Source organism: Otolemur garnettii, unplaced genomic scaffold, assembly GCF_000181295.1.
Source record: "Otolemur garnettii isolate 467f Iridium unplaced genomic scaffold, OtoGar3 scaffold00022, whole genome shotgun sequence".
Taxonomy (NCBI): Eukaryota; Metazoa; Chordata; class Mammalia; order Primates; family Galagidae; genus Otolemur; species Otolemur garnettii.
In genome coordinates this window covers 21,911,767-21,923,480 of record NW_003852417.1, presented here as the reverse complement: position 1 = coordinate 21,923,480, position 11,714 = coordinate 21,911,767, and the positions used below count along the sequence as shown (strand labels likewise).

General features: G+C 48.4%; 1 protein-coding gene across 2 annotated transcripts in view; it reads right to left on the bottom strand.

The window, feature by feature from the left end:
- EHD3 (EH domain containing 3) overlaps nucleotides 1-11,468 on the bottom strand; it is a 29,014-nt gene extending 17,546 nt beyond the window's left edge. The window contains exons 1-2 of one of the 2 annotated variants that reach the window (XM_003787508.3): nucleotides 10,660-11,468; nucleotides 2,766-2,942 (exon numbers count right to left, since the gene is read on the bottom strand). In XM_003787508.3, the coding sequence (XP_003787556.1) occupies nucleotides 2,766-2,942; nucleotides 10,660-10,886 (404 nt within the window). In that variant the 5' untranslated portion in view covers nucleotides 10,887-11,468. Of the gene's footprint in view, nucleotides 1-2,765; nucleotides 2,943-5,555; nucleotides 5,773-10,659 lie in introns of those variants that run through there. The other variant, XM_023511883.1, reaches the window with a different exon arrangement.
- Between the last annotated feature and the right edge of the window lie 246 nt (nucleotides 11,469-11,714).

Below are 11,714 nucleotides of genomic sequence, written 5' to 3'. Positions count from 1 at the left end.
CCAAGGAGCACAGCCCAGTATAGAGGAGGCCTATAGCTAGGCAACTGTAATACAAAGTGCAATGGGACCAGCACCCCTGGGAAGTCAGATGAAGAGTTTAGAAGATCCAAGGCAGAGAGATGAGGGCTTCCTGGGAGGGCTTCCTGGAGGAAGTGGCACTGGAACTGGCCTTGAAGGATGGGTCACATCACCCAGGAATGTTTATTTGGGCATCTAAAGGCCAAATATCACTGTTAGGATAGCAGTCAAGCCTTATTCCAGAGGAGCAAGGGAGAGAAAGCTGATGAGGGCCATGAAGTAGGATCACTCTGCAGCATGTAAACGGGAACCAGAAATCTTTAGTGCTTGGCAGACCCCCACCCCACCTAAACGTCCAGTTGGTGAGCACACCTGGAGAAAATCACAGAACCTCATGACGCCATCTGTCCTCTGCTCATAGGGTCCCCACATTAAGTCTCATTTGTCCATTCTTCCCTGCTTGCAGTATTTCCCTCTCTCTTCAGTTTTCTGGAATGTCTTGTTTTTACTCTTTTGGTGTCATTTTGTTGGTCATTTAATGACCATATCAAATGCCAGCTTTTCCACAAAGGCCTCATCAGCCCTGTTATTCCTCTTGCCTGAGTATCCCTGGCTGTGCCCCCTGGCCTGGATTCACCCTCATATTCCCATACAGAGCCGAGCCCAAGGCTGCTGGGGGACTAATGTCTGTTGAAATAAAATATGAATTCTATCCTCAGCAAGGCACTGAGGAGGGAGACAGGAAACAGTCCCTTCTACAATGACATTTTCTTTTTTATAAATTGTTTGTAAAAGAAATGCAGATGGTTAAAAAAATAAATGATTCAGCAAGACATAAAATGAAATAGAAGGGATGGCCCTCTACCCGTCTTCCCTTCTCAGTTCCTCTTCCCTAATGTAACTACTATAAACAATCACAGGGTGGCCATACAATTTTTTACAAATTACACACAAACTTTATGGCCACCCTGTGTATATTTTTTTTTCTTTCTCTGATTATTTTCATATGGCATTTTCAGGAAGAGGTTAGGGAAATTTACATTTATCATCTTCTAGATGAACGCAATAACATTGTAGAGGTTAAGTGTCTTTACTCAGGGTAAACTACCCTTACCCCACCACACATAATATATTTCACAATGGTCAGCAAGACTTGCTGGGTTTGATTTATGACATAAAGGCTCTCAGCTTTCAGGAATGCACCCCGTATGTGATGGCAATTACACACAATCTGTTATAATAACAGATGACACACAATTACATACACTGTACTACCATCACTAGAAGTACAATTAACCCCAATGGCACTGACCACTAAGCTCGTGTCTCTCTCTTCCAATGGGCCTGGTTATATCTTATCTACCCCAGGTTTTTCTCTTCTTCCATCTGGGATCCAGCTCCTCCTCTCCATCTCAGACAGGACAATGCTCCTCGGCATACTTACAGGCACTGCAAACTCACTATGTCCAAAGTCAAATTCCGGGCCCCCTCCCTAAGATGGCCCTGCCTCCATCCAGCCCTGCTGATTCATTCTACTGGATCATGCTTGTCCCTGCCCCCATTCATTTCTGCACTTCAGCACCCTGGGCGTCCAGATCTCCTTCCTCAGTTCCAGGTACTAGAGACAGTACGGGACTCCAGACACCTGTCCCACTGCACCTTGGCACCACTACCACCTTCATCTTCCATGTACACTGAGTTTGCAGTTTCGTTCCCTACATAAACCAAGCCAAATGCCAAACCGAGCTCGCAAGGTTTCTCAGCATGACCCTTCCTCTGCTCACTGTAGTCCCTCCCTGGTCCTGTCTCAGAGTGTTACTGACGCCATGTCACTAGAGGAAATCAGGTGAGAGGCAAAGCTCACAGGTTCATAAAAGATATGACTCAGGATCAGAGATGGTGAGAATCCTTTGGGCAAAGATCCTCGACACCTACAACTGAAAAGTGGCCACAGATGCCCATTTCCTTCCCTGAATGATTAGGGAGGGAATGAGTGAAATAATGCATGAAGTACTATCACAACCTATGGTACTGTGTGCCGGACATGAAGTGTTTCCTGTTCATCATCCCTCTTATTTCTCCTTTAATTCCTTGAAAGAAGTATTATTATTGAGCTATTTTACAGATGGGAAGGTTTAGATACAATGAAGTTTTGTAACTTGTTCAAGATCCACAGTTCTAGGCAGGATTTGAACTCAGGTGTATCTGAAGCCAAAACCTATATTCTTTACCTTTACTCTAAGTATTTCCAACTAGAAAAAGTAGTTTTAAGATTATTAAGTGCAACACATGTGTAAAAGTGGATTCATAAGTATAACAAGTGTGAGCAGGGATCAGCCTCCACCAGAATGTTAAGCTTCCCTTTTAAGTCCAGGGTTCTTTTCACTAAGTAAAAATAATGTCCAGGAACAGAGACAGTTGGATGCAAATCCCAGTGTGTTTAGGCAAATGCTGGGAACCATATAGAGTGTCTTTGCCCCTTTTACTGGGTGTGGAGAGATGCAAGGTAGGAGAATGTGATCTAAGTCATTGTTGTACCCTTCCCTGCTCCTTAATTAGGAGGAATCAGCCTAGCTTTGGCAGCTCCTGTGTCCAGTTACATTCCCAGGGAATAAGGGACAATGAAGAGACTCCAAGTATGGATAAAGCAGCAGGCCTCCCAAGACCCTGCCTCCTGTCCTTTCACTTCCCACACACTAAGAAGAAAAGAGAACACTCTAAGGCCTTGTGTTCCCCTCCATACTCACCTGTTCAGGAAGGCGTTGCCAAAGACATTGAGTTTCCTAAAAGGTTTCTTAGGATCCACCACCAGGGCATTCCCGGGGATGATCCCCTCGGTGTCTCCCTGCATCACTGCGATGAAGGAGTCTGTGGTAGGCTCAGGCCCAATCCTCATGCCTGGGAAATCCTGCTCCAGCAGGTACCTGGTGGGAAGGAACACAGTCTTAAGGCAGGCAATCTGCCCACAGAGCAACACTGCAAGTCTACTAGGAGGCGTACGATATGTGAGGCTGAGGAGAGGGCATCTCGACTGAACTCAAAATATCCACCTGTTCTTCTTGGTCCTTGTCGCCTTCTCTTTTTAAGTCAGTAAGGAAAAAACAGCAAAGTTTGGGCTCAGAAATAAAGCACGGATTCAAACTGGTTCCTACACAGAGTTCTTTGTAACAGAAGGTAACTACTGAAGCATAGTTAGAATTAGACCATCCACAGACTCTGCAGGCTTTGTACAGGCCATTGTCCATTTATCCAGTTAGTTATTTCGTATAAAAATAGCTCACACATGATGCAAATACAAACAGTGTAAAGGTACACTGGGAAAAGTGAATCTCCGTTCCCTCCTAGACCTTGGATCCCACTCTCCAGTATCTATACTTTGTATCCTCATCTTTCCAGAAATGTTCCATGAGTACAATGTGCTCACACATATTTACACATACATCTTATTTTTGGAGCACAGAAGCTGACTGTGCACCTTTCATTTTCTCCCTCTCTGGTCATTATCCATTTAATTTAAATGTTCAAAGGAGAGACTATATTCAAAAAGCCTTGGCTAGCACCTGCCCAAACATATTAGTCCTCTCCCTTTGCCCTTGCGTTACTAGGCAATTTTGTTAACAAATGTAATAGCATATGATGGGTTTGGGGGTGGAGAGTCACAGCACAGCACGCAGCTGCAGAGGAAGGAAGCTGCTGACCTTCTGAGAGCATGAAGCACGTTGCCCAGTGGGCAACCCCACCACACAGGCCCTGGGCAGGTGTCAGGTTGCTCTGGGAAGCCCCCCTCCTCTGATTGCAGCCCAACAAATAGGGTGTGAAGGCAGGATTTCAGCCAGAGGATCACTGTGGAAGATGGCACTGGGGTTGTGATAAAATAAACCACAACAGCTGCACATGTGGAGAGCCCGTCCTGCTTTTTCAGAGCACCTGTTCCTTCAGGGCCTCCTAGGAGAGGCCGAGCCTCTTAGCAGCCTAGGACCAGCTGAGCTGGCTTCTCTACTGTGAGGGTACTTAACTCAGCAAATCTCAGTACCTCTCTTCAAAACATTGGGGATAACAGTTCAGAATTACTGAGCATCTGTGGTGTGCCAGGCATTATTCGAAACTTTCCGTGGGTTATCCCATTTCATCTTCACTTGTACTCTGATGTGAGCACTAGGATTCTCATCATCAAAAGGGCCTGATAAGAAACCCATCTTATAGGGCATTCGGAGGAGTCAATTAGTTACGGACGTTCAACAAGCACCTGACACCTAGATGATCATTCTATTTTAAGGAGGAGGAGACAAAAACGAAACAATTTGCCCCATTTTATGAAATCCACAGATAGCAGGGCTAGGATTTGAACTTGGCACTTGGATTTGAGGATTCAGGCTCCTGATCCCTGTACTTCCTGCCTTAGGCCTCCCCTTCTCCAGGTAATGCAGCCGTCTCTGGAGATAGGACAAAAGCCACACATGAAACTAGAATGAGGAGTGGGACAAGAAGGTCACAGAGGAATACAGTTTGGGCCGGAGGCTGGCCAGACCCAGGTGTTGGGGATGGAGTTAGGTTTCAGCAACCACAAACCCAGGACTGTACTCATCTCCATAAACAGGGCCCTTGGGTTCCCAGCGTGGCCTCTGGACTGGGGTGTGGCATGCAAAAGCTATTGCTCTCAGGTGACCAGGGCAGGCCTCAGGCCCATGGGCTCTAAAGGGGCATTTTGGGGATTTTAAAACAGTAGAGACAGATTCCCCTGGGAAGCAAGGTTTCCAAGACTGGGAAATGCCATCCTTTCTTGCTTGCCTGAGCATCTGACCAAGTGAGGTCTTTGATGAGAAGCCCTAAGCAGGGCTCTGCAAAGGGTGCCAAGTGTGGACAGGGAGTGTGGGGAGGGGAAGGGCACCATTAAAGGCTCCAGGGAGAGGCAGAAAAAGCCACTCTGAGGCAGCCTCAATACGCCCAGAATGAACAGGGCCAAATAGCAGGGATGAGGTATCTTCTTCACAATGACGTCTCAGATTCTACCCCTGAGAGAGAAGAGGTGTACTCAGCAGATGAACAAAGGCTTCTGGGCCTAACAGGGCAGCTTCCCAGGAAGTTAAGGTGCCACAGCTGAGGTAGCCGAGCCAGGGCTTTGGGCTGGGCCTGCTGTCCTGCTAAGCCCACATTAACCAAAACTTGCTGACCACACACGTGCTTGGGGAAACAATGAGTCTAATGAGGCCACCAGCAACGCCAGGGAGCACAGTGGGGCCAAGCAGGGAACCCGGGGCTGGCTAGATTCTCAGGGGCACGTGGGCACGGCTTGCAGCACTGGGTGCCTCTGTAACAAAGCCACCACTGTGTCCAGAAAGGAAAATCTATTGAGGAATCTCATACACTGATCCTTTATGGGAAGCGACATAGATCGCCTCCGTTGCCAGGTGAAAACATTCCCATAGCAATGTAAAAAAAGAAAAGTTAATTCAAGCCTAGGTGGGAATAGCTGAGATGGAAACACACAAGCCTGAGGAGGGATAGGGACTGGCTGAACACAAGATAGCAAAGCTTACCTTGTCGGCCTCGCAGGGCTCTAGGGAGACTGCATCGCACCCCACAGACACAGGTGGGGAAGTGGCTGGGAAGCTCTGATGGCCAAGTTGAGGTATGAGTCAGCTCTACTGTCCCTGGAGCACAGTACCCTCCCCCACGGGATGAAGACATTCTAGCATGAAGGAGAATCTGGTGGCCAGACTGTCCAGCCTCCTGCTAACCTCCCTTACCTGAGCCTACCCTGAGACAGGACAGTGCCCAAGACATCACCTGGCTCTGTCCACAGAGCTAGTGGTCTGCTCCTTCTGCAGCCCTCAGAAGGACAGAAAGGCAGCATTCCTCTCCCCTTTGTGGTGGAGAAGGGCTCCTTCTACCCTTGTGAGGGTCAGCCTCTAAGTCGCAAGTTAGAAAATCAAGCTGGAAAGCAGAAAGGGAATGATAAAGCCCCCAGCTGGGGGCCTGGAACATAGCTGGTGCTGTGAGGAAGTTATTATTATTCACATCTCATAGATAAGGGAAGTGAGGGTTGGAAAGGTCAGGTGCCTGACCTCAGTTAGACCCTCCTAACCGGAACACTTGGCTAGGAAGTGGTGGAGCCTGCACTCTGCTGACTCAGACTGTGCTCCATGGCCTTGGTCCCACTGTCAATGGGAATAGGATGCAGACCTTTCCCCCAAGGTCGTTCTCTTCCCAGTAAATGCTTTTCCTGATGACTTCCAGACACCTGACTTTCAAGGCATAGCCCAAGCTGGACACGAGGCAGGCAGACCATCTGGCCTTGGGCCTTCCGCTCCCCTGGGTAACATTCAGCCCTTATAAGAAGTAGGTAGATTCTTAGTCCCATTTAGAGACCAAGCATATCAGAGCCTTGAGAGACAAAGGATACCCACTGACCTCAGAGTGGGGACAAGGACTAGAGTGTTGCAGGGGCTGTGGTCAGCAGGATGGCCTTTCCAGGGGTCAGTGGGTCTACTCAGGATGGTGGCTCCCTGATTGTTCCTCAAACCCTTTGGCTCTCCAGAGGGCCATGTTTCCAGGGCGGAGACATTGTAATGCCTGGGGTGGGGATGCCAGGGTGGGGATGAAAGCTGGTATGGCTCTTTGGGGGCGGGGGATGTAGAGTCTCTTGATGAAGTAGGAGAGGCAAGAGGGCCAGCTGGGTACCCCTCATGGTGCAGTACTCAAGCCTCAAGGGTCCATGTCACACTACAGAAGGTTCACATAGCCCTCAAGGCCAGCCCAGCCCTCCCTATAGAGACTCAGGCAGCTCAACACTGCCAAGCACTTGGGGCTCTATTTAAGCACTGCCCTGTCCAGTGAGGCCTACCCCAGCCCTAGAGCAGTCAGATGATCACCTCCACTACCCACAGGATAGATAGAGGCACCACAGCAAGTGGACAGCAAGGAGTGACCAGGGGCCAAAGGGTCCAAGGGAGGAGAGGCTTGAGGCTGCAGGCCAGCAAGAAAAATAGCAAAGGGTGAAAAATAGCAGAGGCAGGAGGAATGGCTGCCCGGGCCAGAGGGACACAGAGCTACTGTACTCCAAAGAGGCAGTCTGTGTTGGGGAGAGTGGCTGCCAAGCCAATTTATTGTTTATTTTATTACTCTGGGTTGCCGGGCCTTAGGCCAGGGAAGTTATTTCAGGCAGAGATCATAGCACATTAATTAGTTATTAGAAGAATGTTCTTTTCTGTGTGTTCTTCCTGAGACAAGAAATAGACCCCGTGGCAAGCACATATAACTGAAAGTGGATGGACACTCAGAAGGCAAAAGGCCAAGAACTGGGGGAAAGAAGTCTTTGTTTCCACAGGAAAGGCCCCTCACAGGTTCAGGCCTAGGTCAGAGACAAGAATCAAGGGGAGAGGCAGGGATGCGGAAAGGTAGAGAGGAGAGGAGAATCTGAGATGCAGGCACTTCACTCCACTGAGATTCTTCTCCCTGGGGGGGCCTTACTTGATTTGGGAAAAGGAGGTGGTACCAACTTATCCTCTTGGAAAGCACCTGTGAAATATGACTCTTAATATAAAAATTCAAGTATAGGGCAGCACCTGTGGCTCAAAGGAGTAGGACGCCAGCCCCATATACCGGAGGTGGCGGGTTCAAACCCAGCCTCGGCAAAAAAAAAAAAATTAAAGTGTAAAAAAATTTTTTTAAAAGATAAAACTCTGCTCAACCTTTGACCTAGTCATTCCATTTCTGGGAATCTCTGGGATTCCAATATACGGAAAAATAGCAGACAGATATTCAGAGTGATTTTGCAATAGCAAGAAATTAGAAAACAATCTAGAACTTCCAAAAAAAGTGGATTAGTTAAATGAATAGTTGCATATACATACAGTGAAATGTTCATGTTTATGCAGCTGTTAGAAATAATGCTTACAGAGATTTTTTAATTATATGGAAAATACTCATGTAAAAAATAGAAGAAACCAGCATATAAAATTATTTGTAGCATGACTTCAACTATGTTATAAAATAGCAATAAATAGTGGAAATATATATATATATATATGTTTTCTATAAATACTGGAAATATATATATATACACGCACAGGATGGACACAGAGTTCATGTGCAATTTAAATAATAAACTCATTTAAGTTGCACATGAACTTTATGTCCACCCCGTATATGTTTATACACACACACACTACATAAGTTTAAAGTGGTTTCCCCTAGGTCATGGGATTATGGGTAACATGGGTGATTTTTTTTCTTCCTCAAATGTATTCTTTTCTGTACTTTCTAATAAAAATTAACTGAAAAACATGTAATTTGTTCTGAAGAGTTCCCTGCATTACAGTTTCCCCTACCCTGCTGGTTAAGTCCCTGTGAAGGGAGACAGTTTTTGGTGCTTGAGCTAAATTCAGATACAGACATGAGGGGAACCTCTTGCACTTGGAGGATAAAGAGAGGAGAGATCTGCCTCTCCCAGCCTTCCTGTCTCTCTCCGATAAGGAATCATCTGTGGCAACTGAATTCTGCCACTTTCTTAGACCCAGTTAACAGCCAGCAATGACTCAGGCAAAGCCAGAAGACTATCTCAGACAAAAGGCACTTAAACCCGTCTGCTGCTTGGGGATCCTGCCCCCAGAGACTTCTGTCTCTTCCCATCTTCCCTCCTATTCTGCAAAATGTCAGCTGGGGACCTCCCATAGCTAAGACCCTTGGCAAAGCCCCAGAGATGCTAAGGCAGGATGCTGACTTATAAAAGTGCTCATCTCCAGGAAGGAGAAGCTCCAAATAGTATACTAAGAGTTACAACCAAGGTTTATCCTGAGAGGGAAGGATGTACCAGGGCAGAAGCCATCTGCAAATGGCCTGAGCTTCCTGTGAAATGTGAATTGGTGAAGGACAGAAATCACAAAGGAAATCTTGTACAGAACCCAGGTAGCTCTGAAGTGCCTTTGGCAGAAATGCGTGTTTAATACAATGGGCATGAAGTAGATCAAGGGTTCTTACTCTAAGGTCCAAGGTTACCTCTTAGACTCCCAACATCATACCCATGTATGCAAACTTGGGATGTATGTACATTTTTCTAATTACAAGTCCACAGTTTTTGTCAGATTTTCAAAGGAGGTGCTGACGTTTTAAAAAGTTAAGAAGCTATGGATTAGATTAATCTCCAAGGGCCCTTGCCATTCTACCAAAAAGGCAAGAGCCAACAGGCCTGTCATCCTCAGGTCCTGAACTTCTTCAGAAATCACTCGACTTCTCAAAGTTGCTGAGCCCAAGGCTGTCCACCCCACAAGGACAAACTCAACCTGGGGTTCTGTTCAGACATGCCATGTTAGCATGGTTTACCTCCTGCTCCCAGAAGGTTTCTATTATAAGCTTAGGGTTAGAGAAAATTAGTACCTAGCAAATCAGCAAACAGACTGTTGACTTTTCTGCTATCCTCAACAAAGCACAAGGCTTTGCATGTCCCAAATGTTCAAATAACCAGTGAAGGGAAGCAAGAGGAGCCCTTCTCTCAAATCCGCTGCAGGAGATGAGCACCCTTGACTTTGAACGCCACCAAACCCCATTCTCATGCTGTAGGAGCCTAACTCTTAACTCAGAGAGGCTATAGTACTCTTAACAGTTTGGAATGATCATAAATGATGCCAGCAAAAATGGCCTGGCCTTGAAGTTTGGGTGGACTGAGGAATGGAGAGGAGCCTGTCGTCTAAAGATAGGAAGGATTCTCATCACTCTGGTGGACAGTATGAGGCCCTCTATGAATGCAGGGGGACAAGTTGACTTCTTGAGGATCCCTCCAGCCCAAAGATTCTGTAATTCAAGGGAATGGATGACTCACCCTAAAAATTACAGGCACGTGGCCAACCATCTCCTCACATGCTTCTGGGACTTGCATTTCAGGTGTGTGCTCAGCCGTTATATGGCTTTTGACAATTTATTTAACTTTCCTATCTCTGTTATCTCACTTACAAAGTCAAGCGGCTGGATGAGACGAGCCAATATCCCTTCCACCTCTAAAAGTCTTTAATATTATTATTGAGCCATTAAGATCAAGTAAGAGAAACGAGAAAAAGCATTCCACTTCTGCCAAGTCTCCAAGACACAACACATAGGAGATCTACCTCAGTGAAGGAAAATGATGAGAGGGACAGGTGGCACCACCAGACAGGCAGTCATAGCCACAGCCACCACCACCCCCAACCTCCATTCTCAGACCTTTTCCCTTCAGAACTCAGCTGCAAATGGAAGGCCCTATTTGAGTGCCTTAAAACCCCTTAAAAGCAAGGGAAATGATTCTGATGTGTCCCTGAAAGGTAAGGATATAAAACAAACCCACCAGCATAAATAAGGTGCTCCGGAGACCAGGAGCCCTCCCACAAGCCCTTCTGGGCCTCGGTTTCATCATCCATAAAATGGGGAGACCAGGGATCGCTTTGAACATGAACACTTCGTACTGACCACTTGAGCCCAGGGCTAAGTAGAGTGGAGAAGCACCGGGATGGATGGGGAGTGGGGCCAGAAAAAATTGTGGGGTAGCTTTTAATGCCGTTACACACAGATTTCTTCCCATTTGTCCCCAGGCAGGAGTGTAGCACTGGGAGTGGCCCGGGGTTTGGGGCGCTGGACTGCAGGGTGGGCGGCCGGGACCCTGGGCCCACTCACCTGATGAAGGTGGTCTTCCCAGTGGAGTACTGGCCCACCAGCAGGACCATGGGCTTGTTGTCGAAATCGGCATCCTCCAGGGCAGGCGAGTGAAACTCGTGGAAGCGGTAATGCTCTTCCAGAGGCAGCAGCTTGGTCTTGTAGAGTTTCTTGAGACCCTCGCTCACCGTCTGGAAGACCTCCGGGTCCTTCCTCCGGCGGTCATCGTTACTCAGCCAGCTGAACATCGTGGCCGCCGCTTGCCGCCTGCGCTCAGCCGAGATGAAGGCGCCTCGGGAAGGTCCGGCCCACCCGGCTCCGAGTTGCGCCGCCGCCTCACCGGAGCGCGGGGCTCAGCCGCACCATGGCCCGGGCGCGCGGCTCGGGAGCTGGGCGCGCGCTCTTTCCCTGCCCCTGGGACCCGAGTCCAGCCCCTGCCGCATCAGCAGCCCAGACCGGAGGGAGGAAAAAATGATCTGCGCTGGGGGTGGGGGGGCGATGTTGGAAATTAAAGTCGAACCTGCAATGAAACTACCAGATGCCGGGGACCTGATCTACCCCCAGCTGTCCTCGCCTGCTCTGCTCAGCGTGCAGCTAAGGGATGCTTCAAGCTCCGCTCCTGCTAGGCCGAGGTGGCTCAGTCGAGGCGGTGGCGTTGCCCAGCCCGCGGACAGCTCCGCATCCGCAGCAGCATCCTGCAGCCTCCGGCTCTGATTTAAATGCCAGCTGAGCAGACAGCCGGAGCTTAGAGGAAGTCCCGGAGTACTGGCAAGGCCGGGCGGGCCCTACGACCCCGGCGATGAGAAGCCGCGCAGGGCGCCGCCATGTTTGTGGGCAGGCGTTCCGCTGGGGACCTACGGCGGCTGGCGGCAAAGGGAGGCTGCTTTGAGCCCCGCGGGAAAGCTGGGTTCCCGCCCCTGGGGCTTGATTTGGGAACAGCGCCCTCTCAGGGACGGCTGCGAAGACAGAGTTGACCTACTCATCTCTCTTCCCTGCTTTGAAATTGTCTCTCCTTTAGTTGTTAAAGTCAATTTCCAAGGAAAACAGGTATCCTAATATTGGGGAATATTCTTGGA